This window comes from Pseudorasbora parva, chromosome 3 (assembly GCF_024679245.1).
Source record: "Pseudorasbora parva isolate DD20220531a chromosome 3, ASM2467924v1, whole genome shotgun sequence".
NCBI lineage: Eukaryota > Metazoa > Chordata > Actinopteri > Cypriniformes > Gobionidae > Pseudorasbora > Pseudorasbora parva.
The window spans coordinates 6,025,716-6,049,136 of record NC_090174.1 but is presented as its reverse complement, the minus strand read 5'-3'; the positions used below and the strand labels follow the sequence as shown (position 1 = coordinate 6,049,136).

Sequence of the window (23,421 nt, the reverse complement as noted above, 5' to 3'; positions counted from 1 at the left end):
AGGAGTTCTGGAGAGGGTACGCCGGGACGGGGCCCAGGTACTTCTAGTGGCTCCGTACTGGCCGACCCGAGTATGGTTCTCGGACCTGATATCTCTCCTGGAAGGCTCTCCGATGGAGATTCCGACCAGGAGGGATCTACTCTCTCAGGCGGGCGGGAGATTCCTGCACCCACGCCCGGAGATGTGGAAACTGTGGGCCTGGCCTCTGAGGGGGCTAGGCTCATAGAGGAAGGTCTCTCGGCCGAGGTCGTAGAGACCATCCTTCACTCCAGAGCTCCGTCCACGAGGAAACTGTATGCTCTGAAATGGAAACTTTTCTCAGCATGGTGCAGAGAACGCCAGTGGGACCCAGTTAACTGCCCGGTTGGTACAGTGCTGGAGTTTCTGCAGGCAAGGTTCTCGGCAGGGTTGACCCCCTCCACAATAAAGGTGTACGTGGCGGCCTTGGGTGCCTTCCACGTCCCTTTCGGTGGAGTGTCTTTGGGAAGACACCCTCTGATTACACGTTTCCTCCGTGGCACTTTAAGGTTGAGGCCTGTGATGCACTCGAGGGTCCCAGCATGGGACTTAGCCATTGTTCTACGGGGCTTGTCCGAGCCTCCATTCGAACCCTTGGAGGAGGTTTCGGATAAGTTCCTTACCCTCAAGACGGTATTTTTGTTGGCTATTTCATCTCTAAAGAGAATAGGAGATATTCAGTCCCTGTCTGTAGGGCCCTCATGTTTAGAGTTTGCGCCTGGGATGGTGAAAGCATTTCTGCATCCCAGGCCGGGTTATGTCCCCAAGGTTCCTACGAGCCCACGGGGCCCCATCACTCTTCAGGCGTTCTGTCCTCCTCCTTTCACGACGTCAGACCAGGAAAGATTGAATCTGCTGTGCCCTGTCAGGGCGTTAGATACTTATGTCCACAGAGCTGCCCTGTGGAGGAAAACTGATCAGCTGTTTGTCTGTTTTGGGCCCCCTAAGAAAGGGGCCCCAGTATCTAAGCAGAGGATGAGCAAGTGGGTGGTCGAGGCCATCTCACTTGCTTATGAGGCGGCCGGGCAGCCGTCTCCACTGGCTGTCCGGGCGCATTCAACCAGGGGTATGGCTGCTTCAAAAGCGCTTTTGTCGGGGGCTTCCCTCCACGATATTTGTAACGCGGCCGGATGGTCGTCTCCTTTAACCTTCGTCAGGTTCTATGAACTAGACCTGGCATCTACAGTTGGGGCACAGGTACTCTCGTAGCCGTGTGCGCTTCGGCTTCACACATACGAGACACTTGGTCCTATGGCGATGTGGGTATAAGCGTTCTCACAGCGTTTCGACGCAGCTCGAGTTCCCCGAAAGGGAACGTCTCAGGTTACGTATGTAACCCTAGTTCCCTGAGGGAACGAGACGCTGCGTCGCTCTGCCATACTACCGGCGTGTCCGTGATCACTTACTTCAGGCTTTATCAGAAGTTAGTTCCTGTTTGTTTTCACAGACGCTTTATAGCTTCCGGTCGATGACGTCATCACGCCGACGATCGATCTTTTTTCCGATGGAATGGTTCTACAGGCGCTTCACGACGCATTAACGCAGAGGCGTTCTCACAGCGTTTCGACGCAGCGTCTCGTTCCCTCAGGGAACTAGGGTTACATACGTAACCTGAGACGTTTTCCCCTCATGGGTGTTTATTTTTGTTTATTTTTATTATAATTTTTTTTTAAATTCAATTTAATTAAATTAAATTAAATGTATTCATAAAAACTACCATTCTTCCTGCACTTGAGTACTTGCTCCTTTTCACCCATACCCACCGTGACAAGCACAGAGCAGATCCAAAATCATGAATTGTGTACAGAATGCTATATTTTAAAATGAAATGGACGAGAAACGGTTAGAGGTTAGGAGGAAATTGCAGTTTTCACAAGCTCAACGTCTCTTGACGAGCTGTGATATAAACTAAAGCATTTAAAAAAGGTTATGTCCCGTCCTGTTTTTCTATTTCAGTGGAAATTACGTGCATGTGCGCATCAGAACTGGACCACGAAGCAATGAAAGAGAGTGACCTGGTCTGATGAATCATGTTTCCTTTTATATCATGTGGATAACCGGGAGCGTATGTGATACTTACCTGGGGAACACATGGCACCAGGATGCACTATGGGAAATAGGCAAGCTGGCGGAGGCAGTGTGATGCTTTAGGCAATGATCTGCTGGGAAACCATGGAAGCCGTCCATGTGGATGTTACTTTGACACGTACCACCTACCTAAGCATTGTTGCAGACCATGTACATCCTTTTGTAAACGGTATTCCCTGGTGGCTGTGCCATCTCAATCCAATCGAGCATTTGTGGGATGTGCTGAACAAACAAGTCCAATCCACGGAGACCCCACCTCACAACTTAAAGAGTCTATGCCTTGATGGGTCGGGGCTGTTTTGGCAGCAAAAGGGGAACCAACACAATATTTAGTCATAATGTTATGCCTGATTAGTATATATAATTATTATAAGTTAACATTTAATATTTTTGAAAGTTGTGAAACAACTATTATGGAGTTTTTCTTTTGCTACTTGAGCAAATGGGATAACAATTCTTTTTTTTTTTGGATGTCTCAATGTTAAGTGGTCTCTTAATTTTTTTCCAGAGCTGTATATATATATATATCCTCCTGGCTCAAATTGCTGCCTTTAATTCCTGATATTGTGCGTTTTCTCATTTTTTTTCAATGTGTTGCCTGAAATGATGTGACATATTGGTTCTGTGGAGATAAAGATGACGAGGAAGCAGAGGCTTATGCTCAGCGGCTTAAAGAGAAAAAAACACTGAGAGAGGGCAACGAGTACCACAGGATCTGGAAGATGAGTGACAGGAGAAAAGCACAGAGGGAGAACAAAATGTCTTGGGTTTGTGTTTGTCTGAATGCACAAACTGCTGCTAGAAGTGTCCGTGCACGTTGGAGTATCTGTGTTCGCTTTTATGTTACGGCAAATTGTGTTTTCTCCAGATGGAAGCACTTAAAAGCTCCGTCTCTCCAGGGGGGACAGCGATCTGTTTCCAGGTTTCCTCTTTTGAAAAACATTTTCTTACTTCCATGAATAATTGACGTGCAGTTCTCTATGCTGTCCACTGGAGGCCATGGAACAGATTTATTAAAGAAGAAAAAATAATAATAATGAGAATTAAACAGTTTTTCAATGTGTTTTTACTCCATGAAATTGGAACGAGAAAGAAAGTAGAGTTTTTTGTCCTCTGATAAATCCCTCCACACTATCGGTCGAGACCTACTTTTGTCATTTTTCCACCAATTAATTTTCAATTATATCTTAATTATGCTTTTAGTAGGACACACCTTACAGGCAAATAAGAGGGCATATTCTATCGTCCTTTCCGCCGTCGTATGGACTCAATCACACACCAGGTGGTTTGTGCTCTGATTTCACAAAGCACATGTTCAGTCACCGCACCTCACGTTGCTCGCAACTGAGACAACTATTGAAGCTAAACAGGAGTCCAATCTAATACATGAATATTATAAGCTTCATTTCAGAGAGAGCCTTGCTCAGGGACACAGCAGAGGAAATTCATCTCTGACACAGCTGTGACAACACAGAGAACACAGTATTGATGCACTTATCATATGATCAGTTCGAGTATTAATATTATATTAATGCTAATGCTATTTTTTATTAAAACCAGCTCTTAGAAAAAAAGGGTTCATTGGTGTTCTATATAGAACCATAGAGTTCTTTACTCAACTCCAAAGAACATTTTATGCTAAAAGGTTCTTTAATGACAAGAAAGAACCCTTTTTGTCACAAAGGTTCTTCATATATTACTAATAATGAAATAATAGACTATTATTCATTCATATATTACATTATTCTGCAACATTTTGTAGTTGTAATTCAATTATTGTTTATTAAACTGTTGAAGTAACTTAATATCACATTTTAATCATGATGATTTTTGGAGGAGAAAAACTGAAATGGCACTCTTCGTGTGATATTGATTAACTACATACAGATAAATATATATACATTTTCTAACCCCCATATATTGAATTTTGTGATCATTCACATGCATTCATAAATGCATGTGAATACACTGAATAATGCAGTAAAATGTCTGTCAATAATATTATATATTTAATCCGGAGAGGACAAAACAAATGATAATGAATGAACCCCTAAAAGGTTACATATAGAACCTTTTTCATGGTTACATTTAAAAAGGCTTCTATATAGAACCTTTCAGGGGTTCCAAATACATAGCGCCGTCAGAACCTTTTATGGCTCTATATAGTAGGGCTGTGTATTGCCAAGAATCTGGCGATACGATGCGTATCACGATTACAGTGGTTACGATACGATATATTGCGATATTGTACGGAAAAAAAACAATGAATATTTTTTTAGATTAATTTAAAAGAATAAAGAACACAACCATATGCATAAAATATGACAAGTAACTGTTTTATTTCATTAATGCAGTATCAGTTATATCACTAATCACTGATTTGTGCAATCTAAGTAAAGGGAAACAGTAAAGTGACTGCAGGAATCTTTATTCTACATGTTTTAAAGGTTCACTATTTAGCAACAGAAAGTGCATAGTTCATTGATTCCATGACTGTTTTCTTTAATAAAGTCTATTGTATAGTCCCATTTCAAGTAGGCTGAACTGCAGAGCTGGTGCATCCATATCCACATCACTATGATCAGATGATTTCGTTCTGCTGCCACCGCTGTCAGTTTCGGATTTTGTTTAACGTCTTGTGAGGTTTACTAATGCTAATGCGTGCACATTCACCTTGCGCTTCTCTGGCTCCGTGTCAGTTACGTTCTGAGATAACACACTGGCATCTAGCGGTTGGGTTCGCGAATCTTGGATGTTAATAAATGAATATATAAATATCGATACAGTGTTTTTTAGAATCGATAGAGTATCACCAAACAAAATATCGTGATATTCACGTGTATCGATATTTTCTTACACCCCTACTATATAGAACCTTTTCTTCTAAGATTGTACCCTCTCCAGGGTGCTGGAGGGTTCATGGGAGTTTGCCTAACCAATCCACATGTGCTTTGTGGATTTGGAGATAGCATTCGACTGTGTTCGTCATGGCATCCTGTGGAGGGTGCTCTGGGAGTATAGGGTCCTGGGCCCCCTGCTTAGGCCTGTTCGGTCCTTGTACGACCGGAGCAGGAGTTTGGGCCACATTGTAGGTAGTAAGTCAGGCTTGTTCCCAGTGCATGTTGGACTCCGGCAGGGCTGCCCTTTGTCACCGGATCTGGTCATAATTTGTATGGACAGAATTTCTAGGCACAGCCAAGGACCAGAGAGTGTCCGGTTTGGGGATCACGGATGATGTTGGCGTCCTCAAGCTTTCAGGACCTTCAGCATGCACTGGGGTGGTTTGCAGCCGAGTGTGAAGCAGCTGGGATGAGAATCAGCTCCTCTAAATCCGAGGCCATGGTTCTCAGTCGGAAAAGGGAGGCTTGCCCGCTTCAGGCTGGTGGAAAGTTCCTGCCTCAAGTGGAGGGGTTCAAGTATCTTGGGGTCTTGTTTATGAGTGAGGGAAGGATATAACGGGAGATCGACAGACGGATCGGTGCAGCTTCTGCAGTAATGAGGTCGATGTACCGATCTGTCTTGGTGAAGTAGAAGCTGAGATGTAATGCGAAGCTCTCGATTTACCAGTCGATCTACGTTCCTATTCTCACCCATGGTCATGATATCTGTGGGTCATGATTGAAAGGGCAAGATCCTGGATACAGACGGCCAAAATAAGCTTTCTCCGCAGGGTGGATAAGGTAAGATAAGGTGAGATCCCTTAGAGATAAGGTGAGAAGCTCGGCCACTCGGGAGGAGCTCAGAGTAGAGTTGTTGCTCCTCCACATCCAGAGGAACCAGCTGAGGCGGCTCGGGTATCTATTTCGGAATGCCTTCTGGATGCTTCCAATAGCCTGGGAAAACCCAAACAACTTCCGGAAAATTTAGATTTGCTAAGCAAGTAGTCTGGCAAAGAGCTCATTGAAACCCATTTCTGATCTGTCGAAATTGCGGCACGAATCAGAAACGTTGGGGTGGGCTTTACTCGATGATGGCGACGGTGAAGCAGGATGCCGCTGGGGAATATCACTCGTTCTAATCAGCTATCGCATCGGTTTTAAGCTATTAAAACTTTTCCTTTTCGTTAAAACCGGAGCAAAGAACAACACTCGGCTACCAGATATGGATTACACCGGCTACTTTGATGAGTAGGACGGGGAGTGTGATCATGTGCTAGTGGATCTGGCCTTTCTGTGATTATTTCCTCACAATAGATCTGGTAATCCTGTAAAAAAATCTAAATACTTGTAAATAAATAACTAGAGTAACTATGCTCAAGTCTGATGCTCAAATGTTCCAGCACATCTGAAATGGCTGATATTGAATAAAGTTTGTGAGACACAATTTTCCACAGACTCTTTTTAATTGAAATTGATTTTATTTTCAAAATATTGGGAATTGCGTTCTAATCACAATACAAATGCCTTACACCGGGGCAAATGCGATCAGAGCTCGATGTTTTCTGTTCGACCGTCAATCCGAGATGTCTCAGTGAGTCTGAAATGCTATTAGGTTTTTTACATTTTGCACAAGTTTCGATGGAGGATGTTGATGTTATTTTACAACAACGAACAACAAGTCGTCAGAAGCCATTGCAACATCTTCCTCCAAATCACAAACAGAGAATTGCCGTCTCAGATGTTTCTCCGTCGCTCTGCATACGTCATCGTCCGTTGGTGACGCCCTTTGGAAATGATTTGTCTATGAAGCTTTGCCAGACCATAACTTAGTTACTACTGAGAATGGTCTGATTTTAACCAGGCTACGCTTCCCAGGGAGGTGTTACAGGTACGTCCCACCGGAGGAGACCCCGGGGGAAGACCTAGGACACGCCAGAGAGTTGATGTCTCCTGGCTGGCCTGGGAATGCCTCGGTGTTCCCCTGGAAAAGCTGGAGGAAATGTACTAGGGAGAGGGAAGTCTGGGCATCTCTGTTTAGACCAAGCGGCAACCTCCCGCGATCTCTCTTGTAGCCAATACGGAAGAAATGTAAACTGCAATTCCTCGACTGGCCACTAGAGGCAGGCTCCAGAAGGGAGCAGAATCTCATTGAGCCCAATTTTAAAATTCCCAACTTTACAGCAGAAAAAAACATGTTTACAGCCTGGTACAAATTGTGTCTTTGGTCTATACGGCTAAGTTTGACCTTCATGACAACTGTGAGGGGGGGGGGGGGGAATGATTTTTTTTTATAACTCATTCGTTTACGTTATTTAAAGACTTTAAGTTCTGCATAATTAAGGGCGTGGTTGCTTTGAGTGACAGGTGGATAGCCATTTATCCACCGTCTATAGTCATTGCGTCAAAGATTAAGAAATAATATTTAGCATGAAGAAAATTAGGCCTATTTCATTATTGTCGGTTACACTTTACTTCGATGGTCCACTTTAGACATTAGCTAAGTGACTTGTCAACTACATGTCAACTAGCAGTTATTAGAGTATTAGTAGACTGTTAGGTTAAGGTTATGTCTGTTGGGGAGCATAAAAATATTAGCAGATATTAAGCAGACAGTCTACTAATACTCTAATGACCATGTAGTTACTTATAGTTAATTACTAAAGTGGACCATCAAAATACAGTGTTACCTTTCATTCTTGTCTCCACAATTCTTGTCACGGTAAAACATTGAAATAATTGCTTTCTTATTACAATTATGTAGTATTTAAAACAAACAGTAGTGATGATACTATTTGTTACACAGGCTTATTAAAATTGTCTCCAGGCAGGATCATTTTCAGTACTGAGAAATTTAAGAGAATCATCATTGAGCAAAATTATTTGACAATGAGATGCTCATTTATCAAAAAATAAATATAGAATTAAGGGGGAAAATGTCCTGCCATGAAATAATGCAAACATCTTTTTTTTTTTAAATCTTTTTATGCTAATAACAATAGGCTTAATTTTCTCTCCATACATGCACTCCCATTTCCCCCCCAATATTTTTATTCAGTGTTTGATCAAATAAATGATCAAATAAACATTACTAATTAATAATCCCTTATTAATAATAAAGGACACACTAATACACAAATATAAAGCACAAATGTTTTCAACATTAATAATAATAATAGGAAATGTTTCTTGAGCAGCAATGTGATCATGTGGGATCATGTGACACTGAAGACTGCCGTAATGATGCTGACAATTCAGGAGATATACAGTATATCATATCATATATCATCTGATTATTTATACACCGATCAGGCATAACATTATGACTGGTGAAGTGAATAACACTGATTATCTTTATCACAGCACCTGTCAGAAAGTCAATATTTTATCCTCAAAGTTGATGTGAAACAGAAAAAATGGGCACGCGTAGGTATTAGAGCGAGTTTGACGAGAGCCAAATTGTGATGCTAGATGACTGGGTCAGAGTATCTCCAAAACTGCAGCTCTTGTGGGGTGTTCCCGGTCTGCAGTGGTCAGTATCTATTAAAAGTGTTTCAAGGAAGGAACAGTGGTGAACCGGCGACAGGGTCATGGGCGGCCAAGGCTCATTGATGCACGTGAGGAGCGAAGGCTGGCCTGTGTTGACCAGGTTAATGCTGATTCTGCTAGAAAGGTGTCAGAATACACAGTTTGTTGCGTATGGGGCTGCATAGCAACAGATCAGTCAGGGTGCCCATGCTTACCGACAGTGGACATGTGAGCATCAGAACTGGACCATTGAGCAATGGAAGAGAGTGGCCATGTCTGATGAATCACGTTTTTCTTTTACATCACGTGGATGGCCGGGTGTGTAAGTGACGCTTACCTGAGGAACACATGGCACCAGGATGCTCTATGGGAAGAAGGCAAGCCGCCGGAGGCAGTGTGATGCTTTAGGCAATGTTCTGCTGGGAAACCTTGGGTCCTGCAAGGGTCTGATTAATAAAAAGCCCTAAAAAATGATTTTAAGTTTGGATTAATTGCTTTTCATTTTTTAATTTCAGACTAATTACAAATTCTTGCTGATCCGGCTTTATTGGCGCATTTCAGAACCATGGACAGTTCCTGCAATTCTGGCCTGGTTAGAGAGGTTTATTGCCAGCAAATAATAAAAGAGGATTCATAATCGATTCATTTGCATTGTCAGAAACCGCATGCACTGAGTGACAGACTCACTCCCATCTCTCTCTGGATCTGCATGCAGATGTTCTGTGATGAGAGCAGATTTGTTCCTTTTCCCCTCATGTTCACTACACAGCACGGCTTCGCTGTCACTGGCTGCCTCCTCTGCACTGCCACGCTCTGATTGGCTGGCAGCAGTCTCTGTGTGCACTGACTACAGCTTTGAAAAAACATGCTATAGCTGCATGACAGTGTACAAATGTTGATCCATCTGAACAGCCGGCTGAGAAAGAACTCCCATGACTCAGAATGCAGAAATACTTGGATGTCTCTTAAACAACTCATTCAGGATAAGGCATTCTTCAGGATGCTTTTCATTTTGAGGTTTGTACCTCTTGTCTGTGGTCTGCTATCAGAGAGCTGGTTCAGTGCAGATGTTACAACATCCTCAGCAACAGAAGCACAACCATCTGGCTCTAAAAAACACCCTTGGCATTGCTAAGCATATTATGAGGCGAACCGAGAGCACATTTCTATTATTCGTATTTGTGTTAAGGATACAATTCACTCATTGTTCTGGTTTATGATCATCTGAGAGGTTCTTGCAGTTTGGTTCAACTAGTATTGTGATTGTTCCCATGTTTATGTGATGTTTTACCCTGGTTTTTATCATCATGCCACCTTGAAGTCGCTATGAAATGAAAATTCACACTGTATCTTTTCTAAAAGCATGTTATAGATCGTAATGTGAGCAATTCAACCATGCATGTTTAAACTTGTAATGTTTAATCAAAAGTACCATAGCAAAAACAACAGATATATGCAGGAATTCTCCAATCATCAAGCTTATGCTCATCTGCATTTTTAAGTGCCACGCCCACATCCCAACGTCCAATCAACAACTGATGCACTGAACGGAACTGAACCGAATCAACCACCCTACATTTGTTCTTTTTTCAATAATACCTTACACTCAGATGTACGTCACCATGATTTCGCCAAGTAGGACATGTTTCCTGGAAACATTCCTGTCTGAAAATGTAGTCCTAATCCTATAAACCCTACCCATAAATTATCCCTAAAATCAGAGTGAAATGATATGTGAATAACATTGATTTAGAAGCACATAACCCTGGTTGTAAGCCTAAACTTGACAATGTGTCTCTCAAACATCGGATGATTGAAATGTTGATCCAGGAACATGTTACACTCTGTGAAATAACCTTCACTATTAAAGGGTCAGTTCACCAAAAATAAAAAATCAGCCCATGATTTACACACCCTCCAGTTCTTTCAGATGAACACAATCAGAGTTATATAAAAAAAATGACCTTGCTAAGCCAAGCGTTATTGTAATTTGAAGCAAAAAAAAAAGACAAATATCCATATTTAACACATTACAAAGTAAAATATCTATTCACCTTACAAAAAAGCATAACTGACGTGACGTCGGACGGAGAGTAAGTGTTTTGAACTGCGAGAGGCGTTACATATTCTGCGTAATTGAATACAGAAATCGGTCTGTCGAAAGTGAACTATTTTACTTTATAAAGTTTTAAATATGTAGATATTTCTTACCCAAACCCATCGATTTGCTTCAGAAGGCCTTTATTACTCTTTAATATAACTCAGATTTTATTTGTCTGAAAGAACACCTAACTGTTTGGGTGAACTATCCCTTTAAGGTCTATCCCTTCTGTTTCAATGTGACTTTAATATTTTCCCTGCTCTCTCATTCTCTTGGCTTATGTGTTTGAAGTATGGCTGTGTCCAGAATGTTGTGAGCTTTCTCTAAGGATAAAAGTGATGACCTCATGTCTTACTTGAGGAACTAGCCTACTTTATTCAATAATATTCTGTTCACTGAATGTACTGCGGGGTTTGTGTGGACTGATATATCAAATTCATTTATAAAGAAAATAATCTATATTGTATTGCAGTTTTCATCTCAAGATGTTATTTTATATCAAATTTGGCCAATGTATCTTAAAAAAGAAATTGATGCAACTGATGCAATTGCAAAGATTTAATAAATGCTTTCAGTGTTATCAGTCAAATGTAGCATTATATATAAGTTCACTTAGCCTACCTGTATTGGGAAAAGTACAGATATTTAAACTTTTATTTTAAAAACTTGTATCCCTTCACGTATTCTTTATGTTTTATAACCTAATCTTAATTTAGAACGTTTGTTTCATATAGGCTATAATTTTACTATTGTTAAAAAAAATGCAGTCTATGTATTTTTAAGCAACTGAAGAATATAAAGTATGGTGTGTGTGTGTGTGTGTGTGTGTGTGTGTGTGTGTGTGTGTGTGTGTGTGTGTGTGTGTGTGTGTGTGTGTGTGTGTGTGTGTGTGTGTGTGTGTGACCCAAACAATAACGTGATTATTCCGCAGTGGTCCTGCTCAATTCACACATTAATCACAATGGAAATCCGAGAGACAGAGCAAGAGAGAGAGAGAGAGAGAGAGAGAGAGAGAGAGAGAGAGAGAGAGAGAGAGAGAGAGAGAGAGAGAGAGAGAGAGAGAGAGAGAGAGAGAGGAGGTTCACTGAGGGTTTTATCGGGCTCTGAGTTGGCAGTATCGCGTTTGATGGCTCTGTCGCTCTGAACGGAGGCACAACTCCCTTCACTTCTCCATCGATAGCATTGTGACGTTGTTATAACGCGTTCATGATGTGACATTTCGGCTACTGTCTAAGATTTGACGATGGAATATGGGCACCGCGGAGCTGTCAAACTCTCTTTTGATCGCGTTCGATGATCACCATGGCAATAATTACGCGTCAGAAAAACAGCGCGACATTTGCTGCCTTGTGTCGAGCGCGTGAGGGCGCGTTGTGTGTCAGATAGTGACCATCACTACATAGCGGTTGCGTGTGCGGGTATGCGTGTTTTTATGTTCATTCGACTGTAGACGAGGAGATGGCCAGCCACGGGTGAACACTCGCGTGCGCCTAGCTATTTCTGCAGTCGCGTTCGAGCTCCGCGTAGCTGAGCTGTACTGTCATTAGGTGAAGCGGCACCGGCTGTTGCGCATCCTCGGTGGACACCCGGCGTGGATGGGTGGTTCCGCATTTTGAGGAGGTCCCCCGCCTCGCACAGAGAGACACCCGGATTCTGCGGAGGAATGCCTCAACAAGGAGAGGAGCCTCTTCAAGTTGCGTCGATCCGGGTATTGGAGAAGTGCAGTGGGCGACTGCAAAGACAGACTGTTCACGCAGCATCACATTAAAGGCCTGGACAGCAGCCAGTCGTGACTTTTTGCCTGGCGACATAAACACGCACCCCACCGCATTAGGGTTGCGTTTGGACGCGCGCCTCACGCGCAACAGCTGTTTGTGCCAGCAGGTGCAAGACCTGACTTGAGTGCAGGTTTGCCCTGTGCATCCATCTATCTATCTATCTATCTATCTATCTATCTATCTATCTATCTATCTATCTATCTATCTATCTATCTATCTATCTATCTATCTATCTATCTATCTATCGTCTGTCTGTCTGTCTGTCTGTCTGTCTGTCTGTCTGTCTGTCTGTCTGTCTGTCTGTGAGACTACCACAAACATCTTCAAAAGTGATTCAGTCTGATAAACTCAAACACACAGCAAGTGTGTAAAAAAGACAGCAGGATGCAGGTCTCATTTGCTTGTACGGAGCACAATCTGAAGAGCCGCAGCGAGGACCGGCTGTGTGGCCTGAGAACTGCCCCTCCACCAGGGGGCAGCAGCAGTGGAGGAGGTGGAGGAGGGAGCGGACAGGGGGGAAATGGCAGCTACCCCCCTCAGAGCACAGTCAAAACACGGCCCCTGCCTCAAGGCCACGCCCACATGAAGGAGGCTTTTGGTCGACACAGTAGCATGAAATACAGGTGAGACAGGTGGAACTGACGTGTGTATCTGTGTGTGTGTGACACCACCTGTTGGGTGGCAGCTCAGCCTGGGACTGGAACCTATTCTGCCCTGGCTGATGTTTTATGGCTTCTTTAAAGATTCATAAGGGGCCGCTGATGGTCGCTTTAATACTGAGTGTGGTTGTGCTCACTTGAATGCTTGTGTTGTGGGTGAGTTGAACGAATGGCAAACTGGATGTCAAGGAGCCAGGCATTGAATCACATCCTTTGCTTACATTTTCTGACCAGTTAATCTAATGCATCCAGTGTTGTTGAGTACATTTAAATATATTGTATATTATAAATTACATATGATAAGCACAGTTAGTTGTTACAAAAGACACAGAACTTGCCAAAAGTTGCACGTTTAATGAGTCGGGTTTGTTTGATTAGTTTGAAGATGCTGACTTGTGAATTGTGTCTGGTGATGATAAAACGGGTGAGTTTTAGAGTGGATGGTCCTGTACTGTAAAAATATCCTGTTCAATTTACCGAAAATAACCCCCAAAACAAAACAACAGCTGTTGTTGTCAGAAATTTGCTGTAGAAAACTGGCAATGTTTCAGCTATATTGGACTGCATATTGGTGCCTGTGTTACAACTCTTAACAGTATATTCATTCACTGATATAACGTTATATATCGATCTACCAAACTACCAAAATCTGCCCCTTACCTTATAGGGATAGTTCACTGAAAATGTTTAGATATGTCTTTAATTACTCACCCTCATGTCATTCCAAACCCTTAAGACTTCAGTTCATCTTCAAAACACAAATGAAGATCTTTTTGATGAAATCAAAAAGCTTCCTCAAGAACCAATGAGGTTCATTCTCGTGTTGCACAGCACGTTTAAGCTTCTGCAAGAGCCAATGAGGATCATTCATGTGTTACGCATCACATTTGAGCTTTTTCAAGAGCCAGTGAGGTTCATTCTCATGTTGCGCAGCATATTTGAGCTTTTGAACATTACAGAATACACTAGTAACACAGATGACAATAAAATAATGCAAAAAACATTAAATAAATAACAGAATATGTAACACAAAACACCCCAATGTGCATTACTGATAACAAAACTATTTAAAAATATATATATTCAGTGGGGCAAAAAAAGTATTTAGTCAGCCACCAATTGTGCAAGTTCACCCACTTAAAAAGATGAGAGAGGCCTGTAATTTTCACCATAACACTTCGACTATGAGAATGAGGGGGGGGGGGGGGGAAAGAAGATCACATTGTCTGATTTTTTAAAGAATTTATTTGCAAATTATGGTGGAAAATATGTATTTGGTCAATAACAAATCTCAATAATTTGTTATATACCCTTTGTTGCCAATGACAGAGGTCAAACATTTTCTGTAAGTCGCCACAAGGTTTTTACACACTGTTGCTGTTAGTTTGGCCCATTCCTCCATGCAGATCTCCTCTAGAGTAGTGATGTTTTGGGGCTGTCGCTGGGCGACAGATTTTTCAACTCTCTCCAAAAATGTTCTATGGGGTTGAGATCTGGAGATTGGCTAGGCCACTCCAAGACCTTGAAATGCTTCTTACGAAGCCACTCCTTCATTGCCTGAGCTGTTTGTTTGGGATCATTGTCATGCTGAAATACCCATCCACGTTTCATCTTCAATGCCCTTGCTGATGGAAGGAGATTTTTACTCAAAATGATACATGGCCCCATTCATTATTTCCTTAACACGGATCAGTCGTCCTGGTCCCTTTGCAGTAAAAACAGCCCAAAGCTAGCCTGACAAGCCAGACCCACATCAAGAGGTTTGGTCTGGAAACTCACCATTGACAGGGCTCAATCTGAGGGGCGGATAAACGGTTGTCTTTCAAACTCCCTCTGCACACAATAGGATAGCACAACAACCAACCAGAGCAACAAAGGTGTAGCGCAGCTCGTTGAAAGAGTAAATTTTTGCCGTATCCGGTCGGCAAAACACCAAACACTGTCATCCCTTCTTAAGAATGACTTCGGTGCCATTCTTTGTTCTTTTCTCAGAGAAAAGCTTAACTCCAAGTCTTCCAGAGTCGCGGTCAAAGCTGATTCGAAAGACCGCCAATTCGCCAGTTTCTGTCTTTACTAGAAGCACGCAAGCGCAACTCTGCAGTCATTATGTTAAGCCCCGCCCACCGACTCTATACACGATGTGATTGGCCCGACCAGAGTTTGGCGTTTACAGCTCAGAAGTATATTGAGAGTTGCTAGACGACACTCGCGGAAAATTAGATTTGCTGCTGCTAGGGTGCATCTAGATTTCTAGGGTAGCCCAAAGCATGATGTTTCCACCCCCGTGCTTCACAGTAGGTATGGTGCAACTCAGCATTCTTTCTCCTCTAAACATGACAAGTTGAGTTTTTACCAAAAAGTTCAATTTTGATTTCATCTGACCATATGATATTCTCCCAATTATCTTCTGGATCATCCAAATGCTCTCTAACAAACTTCAGACGGGCTGAGATATGTACTGGCTTAAACAGGGGGACACATCTGGCACTGCAGGATTTGAATCCCTGGCATGTTTTACTGATAGTGTGTAGCCTTTGTTAATTTGGTCCCAGCTTTCTGCAGGTCATTCACTAGGTCCCCCCGTGTGGTTCTGGGATTTTTGCCCACTGTTCTTGTGATCATTTTAACCCCACGGGTTGAGATCTTGCGTGGAGCCACAGATCGAGGGAGATTATGAGTGATCTTGTATGTCTTCCATTTTCTAATAATTGCTTCCACAGTTGATTTCTTCACATCAGGCTGCTTACCTATTGCAGATTCAGTCTTCCCAGCCTGGTACAGGTCTACAATTTTGTTTCTGGTGTCCTGTGACAGCTCTTTGGTCTTGGCCATAGTGGAGTTTGGAGTCTGACTGTTTAAGGTTGTGGACACGAGTCTTTTATACTGATAACGAGTTCAAACATGTGTCATTAATACAGGTAACAAGTGAAGGACAGAGGAGCCTCTTACAGAAGAAGTTACAGGTCTGTGAGAGCCAGAAATCTTTTTTTTCCACCATCATTTTAAAATATATATTTTTTAAAATCAGACAATGAGATTTCTTGATTTTATTTCTCATTCTGTCTCTCATAGTTGAAGTGTACTACCTATGATTAAAATTACAGGCCTCTCTCATCTTTTTAAGTGGGAGAACTTGCACAATTGGTGGCTGAATAAATACTTTTTTGCCCCACTGAATTGATATGTGACGTGCCATGCAGTAATTTCTGGGACTGTCCTTTTCACTGTTTTTCACTAATTATATGGTAATTCATAGTTTTTATTTGTAAAACCTATAAATTCGATAGCATGTTAAAGTAAAATGACAGATATAATGTAATGTTAAAACATTAACGTTTTTTCACTGTTGACCAATTAAAATTACTCTTTTAATTTTTAATCAACCATCCAGGAACCACCTATCAATGCTCTTGCAAACATCCAGAAATCTGCTACCGCACAACAATGTGCTACTCCAAACACCTTAGCAACAGCATAGCAACACTCTGGCAGTCACCTACAATGATCTAGAGTAGTGGCAGTGAGTTTTGCACAGACAAGAGCCGCTCACATTTTCATCAGGAAATGTAAACATCTAGTGGGGTAATGGAGTTATTTCCTGCTTAACTGTGTGTGTTTGTGTGTGTGTGTGTGTGTGTGTGTGTGTGTGTGTGTGTGAGCCTGTTTATGTGGTTTATGAGGACACAAATTTGTATAACTACATGGGTATTACTCTGGTATTACACTATAAATGTGGTTTATGAGGACATATCAAATGTCCTCATAATTCAAATGGCCTTAAAAACATACTAAATGATGTTTTTTAAGAAAGTAAAAATGCAGAATGCTTCCTGTGATGGGTAGGTTTAGGGGTAGGGGCAGTGTAAGGGGATAGAAAATACGGTTTGTACAGTATAAAAACCATTACGCCTATGGAGAGTCCCTGTAAACCACATAGACCAACATGTGTGTGTGTGTGTGTGTGTGTGTGTGTGTGTGTGTGTGTGTGTGTGTGTGTGTGTGTGTGTGTGTGTGTGTGTGTGTGTGTGTGTGTGTGTGTACAGCCTTGGCTATAATTGTGAGGGTCAAAAGTCCTCACATACACTGTCAGAAAAAAAGGTACATTGCTGTCACTGGGGCGGTATCCTAAGGTATAAAACCAAAAAGGTAGCAATATGTACCTTTAAGGTACTAATATGCACTCTTAAGTACTGATATGTTCCTTTTAAGGTACTTATATGTACTATCTAGGGGTTAGTAAGGTATAAAGATGTACCTTTTCACTTTTGTACCTTAGGGTACCGCCCCAGTGACAGCACTGTACCTTTTTTTCTGAGAGTGTATGGAAAGTATTCACAGCGTTTCACTTTTTCCACATTTTGTTATAGACTGAAGTCTTTTTGAGTATGATGCTACAAGCTTGGCACATCCATTTTTTTGGGCAGTTTCTTCCATTCTCCCCTTCTTTGCAGGACCTCTCAAGCTCCATCAGTTTGGATGGGGAGCATTAGTGCACAGCCATTTTCAGATCTCTCCAAAGATGTTCATTCGTGTTCAAGTCTAGGCTAGGCCACTCAAAGACATTCACAGAGTTGTCCCGTAGCCACTCCTTTGTTATCTTGGCTGTGTGCTTATAGGGCCGTTGTCCTGTTGGAAGATGAACCTTTGTCCCAGTCTGAGGTCCAGAGCGCTCTGGAACAGGTTTTCATGAAGGATGTCTCTGTACATTGCTGCATTTATCTTTCCCTCCATCATGACTAGTCTCTCTTAGTTCCTACCGCTGAAAAACATCCCCACAGTATGATGCTGCCACCACCATGCTTCACTGTAGGGATGGTATTGGCCAGGTCATGAGCAGTGCTTGGTTTCCTCCAGACATGATGCTTGCCATGGGGGACAAAGAGTTTAATCTTTGTTTCATCAGACCAGATCATTTTGTTTCTCATGGTCTAAGAGTCCTTCAGGTGCTTTTTGACAAACTCCAGGCGGGCTGTCATGTGCCTTTTACTTAAGAGGGGCTTGCCACATCTCCACACTATCATACAGGCCTGATTAGTGGAGAGCTGCAGAAATGGTTGTTCTCCTCTCTCCACAGAGAAAAGCTGGAGCTCTGTCAGAGGGACCATCGGGTTCTTGGATAAAGTCCTTCTGCCCCAATTGCTTAGTTTTTAAATAATTAATTTAATCAATTTTGGAATAAGGCTGTAACATAACAAAATGTGGAAAAAGGAAAGCGCTGAGATTACTTTCCGGATGCACTGTATCATACATGAATTATCCATAGCAGATCTATACAGGTGGAGCTGGGGAAGGTGGAGGTTCTTTGAAACCTTGGTTGAGTTGGGTTGGTTTGAGCAGCGAGCTCATTGACTACTGATATAGCAGGAACCAATCAGCTGTGCCCTTTAGAGAATGATGTGATTGCAAGCAGATTGAGTTAAGGACCGATCAGTATGCATCATCTAGAGTTTCATGGCAGAACATTGTATTTAAAGTGTTATTTGTAGGTTAGGTCTATTGTGTGGAATGCAATTATACAGCACACACATGCACATATTTCATAGTTGGATGATCCATGCTGTCCATTAAGTCTTTAAAGGTCATGTTTTACTGTCAGTGGGATGCTATTATTAGAACATGGGGCATTGCAGATTGATCCATTAAAGTCAACATAGAATCCTAATTGACCCTAATACACATTCAAGGTCTGACTGTGCAGGATTCTATGGAAACTTTTGTCAAGGAATAATTAAAAAAAAGGCGTTTTATCTCACAATTATGTCTTTTTTGTTTTGAAATTGCGAGTTTATATCTCACAGTTCTGACTTTATGCCTTTGCAATTCTGAGTATATATCTAAAAGCCAGAATTGTGAGATATAAACTCAAAATTATGAGGAAAAAAAAGCCAAAGCTTTATAAACTTTTACTTGTGAGAAAAAAAGAGTTTATGTCTTGCAATTCTGACCTTTTTTCCTCAAAATTGTGAGCTATAAACTCATAGTTGTGAGTTATAAAGGGAGATATAAATCTGGAATTCTGAGAAAAAAGACAAAAAAGTTGGATGTTCTAATAATAGCATCCCTCTGACAGTAAAACATGACCTTTAAAGACTTAATGGAGGGCATGGATTGTCCAACTCTGAAATATGTGCATGTGTGTGCTGTATAATTGCATCACAGAATACACCTAACCTACAAATAATACACACAAATAATTACCATTTTTAATCTCTTTAATCCGTGGAGCAAACAAGCTTCCACATGAATAATCAGCGCATGTTATCCTGAAGAAAATAATTGCTTTATAATCATTCATGATCAAAATGCACATGCTCTGCTGTTGAAATTACTTTCCATGTTGTTTCAGAGGGGCAGTCATTCTTCACAATCTGCCTTCAGATCTTTTTCATTCTGGTGTGGGATGCCCTCTTTACATGATCCAATCAATTCTGGGTGGATAAAATTCAGTTCCGAAATGTATATCAAAATTTCACGTTAACTTGAACACATTTTTGTGTGTGTGTTTATTCTTTTTTTTTTTGGGGGGGGGGGGGGGGGGGGTCCAGGCAAACACTACATTAGGGAACAAAATGACCCCTCAAAGATGGCAAAATTCTTGTCCAAGTACCAAGTCAGAACACTGACTTTTTAAATGTAAAATGTTTAAATGTAAAAATGCAGAAAGTTTTGTGTGATGAGTAGGTTTAGGGGCAGGGTAAGTGTAAGGGGATAGAATATACAGTTTGTACGGTATAAAAACCATTACGTTAATGGAGAGTCTCCACAAAGAGTGAACCAGACCTGTGTGTGTGTGTGTGTGTGTGTGTGTGTGTGTGTGTGTGTGTGTGTGGCGTGCGTGCGTGCGTGCGTGCGTGCGTGCGTGTGTGTATGTGTGATGCGTGCGTGCGTGCGTTTTATGTGTTGTCCTAATCTTAGCCTCAGATTAAATGAGTTACCACTGCACATGAGTCTTTTTAATCTACCTGGCCCTAAAAGCAAAGTCTGGCTACATTTTTTTCATATTGAACAGACACTTAGCAAAGACTAGAATAAGCAACAAAGTGGACCTGACTTTATACCACTACAAAGACTGTGGCCATTTCCTGGGCCACAAACACGCACACGCTCACGCACATGCTCACACACACACACACACACACACACACACACACACACACACACACACACACACACACACACACACACACACACACACACACACACACACACACACACACACACACACACACACACACACACAGAGAGACACAGTTAAGCTAGAACTCCATTACCCAAATAGATGTTTGTTTACATTTCCTGATGAAAATGTGAGCGGCTCTTGTCTGTGCAAAACTCACTGCCACTACTCTAGATCATTCTAGATGATTGCCAGAGTGTTGCTATGCTGTTGCTAAGATGTTTGGAGTAACACATTGTTTGTCGCCGATCTATCTGCATGGCCTTAGCATTTCAGACTTCAAGCTTTTAAAACTACTTCAAAACTTTAGCCAGCCTTTCTCAAGCCAACATCAAAGTGCCTCTTGACAAACTTTTTAATCTAGTTAACTTTGTGTTATTATTGGAGTCATCTTTATTGAGCAGCAGCTGTGCCATTGTGTGTATAAAAGACAGAGATTATTAGCTTGAGGGTGGAAGTTTGCGGATAAAAATAGGAAGATAGTGTTTCTGGAGTTTTCCTCAAACTGTCATCTAAGTTTGTAGTTAATATAGACTCAAAACCACTGTAACCTTGTTTTATTTTCATGCCAAAGCATGTTTAAGAGACTCTCACGGCAGAGCATTCATACCACCTAATATGTTTTTATTCTAGTAAAGTTAATATGTTATTCACAACATCACCACAAATGCATTTAATTCCACCCACAGTTTTCGAAATGTAAGGCACGAGTACCAACACAATAGAATATACTTGCTTTGTAAGACCATTAATGGCATTCAGAATAACAATTGCTATAATTATGGTAATTGTTGTTATACCATTTCATTTCCATGTGCTGGGGGATGGAGGCCATTAAGAAACATACGCATCTGACGACACTTCATCTGTGAATATGGCAGTTTTGCTTGTCATAGCAGTTTTACAGCCAGTTCTCTGAATTAGCCAGAAAAATATACACAAACCATGTTAGATTATTGTTTATATTTAAGTATATGTAATTGTATTATTAATGTATTATTCTATTATTGTATTTGAAATATGCATAAAGTTTTGAATGTACTGACAAGCATATGGTAAACTAAAAGTTGTATAGAAAAGTGTGAGTGTGTGTGTGTGTGCATGTGCGCGTGCGTGTGTGTGTGTGCGTGCGTGTGTGTGCATGCGTGCGTGTGTGTGTGTGTATGTATGTTTATACATTTGTAATTATGAAGTTGCAATTTCAAAATATAAAAAATTAACTTAGTTTAACACAGTTAAAATTATAATCAAGTACTTTGCATGTGCTTTAGTATGTTAGTCACACACCAAAGTATGTGTACTTATTTAAAGCATGACAAAAGATTATTAAAAACACAATGATTTAAAATGCACTTTAATGTAAAACATTAATATATTATTTGCAATTACAATTTTTTTTTTTTGACATACTTTTAAAGTCTTCCTGTAGTAACTAATTGTATCCTTTAAAACTCACTAAAGGTTTTTACCTGGGGAAAAAAATGATTCATGCCTTAAAATAGCTTGAATGTAACCCTTAACCCTTGCTTAATTTAGAATACGCATATCATGAGTATGCAAATGAGCCCCGTCTCCAGAAAGGTAGTGCGTTTTATGTATCGCTCTCTACAAAGTTGGACACATAACAGTAATTAATATGATAAGCCTTTTGCTTAACTGTGTTATCAAACAGCTAATAATGTGTTGCTTAAGTTACAGAAACCATGTTCCCATTCGCCACCTCAGAGTCAGACAGCCTGCTTCTGAAAATCAGCATCCTTACAAACACTAGAACATCAGTGGAGAACGGCATATACAGGTCCTTCTCAAAAAATTAGCATATTGTGATAAAGTTCATTATTTTACATAATGATAAAAATTAAACTTTCATATATTTTAGATTCATTGCACACCAACTGAAATATTTCAGGTCTTTTATTGTTTTAATACTGATGATTTTGGCATACAGCTCATGAAAACCCAAAACTGCTATCTCAAAAAATTAGCATATCATGAAAAGGTTCTCTAAAAGAGCTATTAACCTAATCATCTGAATCAACTAATTAACTCTAAACACCTGCAAAAGATTCCTGAGGCTTTTAAAAACTCCCAGCCTGGTTCATTACTCAAAACCGCAATCATGGGTAAGACTGCCGACCTGACTGCGGTCCAGAAGGCCATCATTGACACCCTCAAGCGAGAGGGTAAGACACAGAAAGAAATTTCTGAACGAATAGGCCGTTCCCAGAGTGCTGTATCAAGGCACCTCAGTGGGAAGTCTGTGGGAAGGAAAAAGTGTGGCAAAAAACGCTGCACGAGCAGAGGTGACCGGACCCTGAGGAAGATTGTGGAGAAGGACCGATTCCAGACCTTGGGGGACCTGCGGAAGCAGTGGACAGAGTCTGGAGTAGAAACATCCAGAGCCACCGTGCACGATATGGTGACGTCTAGTGGGCACCTTTAGCGTCTTTATTGTGATTGGTGGGGCGGCAGCGGCTCAGTGGTTCATGTAGATTGTCTACAAACCGAAAGGATGGTGGTTCAATCCCCGGTTCCACCTGACCAAGTGTCGAGGTGTCCTTGAGCAAGACACCTAACCCCAGCTGCTCCCGATGAGCTGGATGGTGCCTTACATGGCTGACATCGCCGTCGGTGTATGAATGGGTGAATGTGAGGCAAAAACGTGAAGCGCTTTGGATGGCCATATAGGGTCTGTTAAAAGTGCTGTATAAAATGCAGTCCATTTAGCATTGGCACTTGACCATGCTTCGGATTTTGACGCCTTGGGAGTGAGAACGGTTTGTCATACATCATATACATAATTCACCCGCTATATTACTAAATTTACATGATTATTCATATCAACAGAAACATATATGGTAACACTTTATTTTAAGGTTCAGTTATTAACTATTAACTAGTTGCTTATTAGCATGCATATTACTAGGATATTGTCTGTTTATTAGAACTTATAAAGCACATATTAATGCCTTATTCTGCATGACCTTATTCTACATCCCTTAAAGGTGCACTATGCAACTTTCCGTCCACTAGAGGTCGCCTATTCAAAACAAATGCGTAGTTTGATGCCCCCAAGTGTGAGCACAGCATCTTAGGACATGTGGTCTTCACCTCACAGCCGGTGGAAAATAGGACTCGGGCAGAAATCATGTTGATGGATGCGGTTATTAACGTTACTGTAGTGTAAAGCAGAGCA

General features: G+C 41.4%; 1 protein-coding gene across 4 annotated transcripts in view; it reads left to right on the top strand.

Annotated features, from left to right (window-relative positions):
- Positions 1 to 23,421, top strand: part of LOC137070480 (voltage-gated potassium channel subunit beta-3) — an 86,698-nt gene that overhangs the window by 12,490 nt on the left and 50,787 nt on the right. For 2 of the 4 annotated variants that reach the window (XM_067437670.1, XM_067437668.1), the window contains exon 1: positions 11,697 to 13,012. The exons of the other annotated variants lie outside the window; for them this stretch is intronic. In XM_067437670.1, coding sequence (XP_067293771.1) covers positions 12,774 to 13,012 — 239 coding nt within the window. In that variant the 5' untranslated portion in view covers positions 11,697 to 12,773. Of the gene's footprint in view, positions 1 to 11,696; positions 13,013 to 23,421 lie in introns of those variants that run through there. 4 annotated transcript variants of the gene reach the window in all.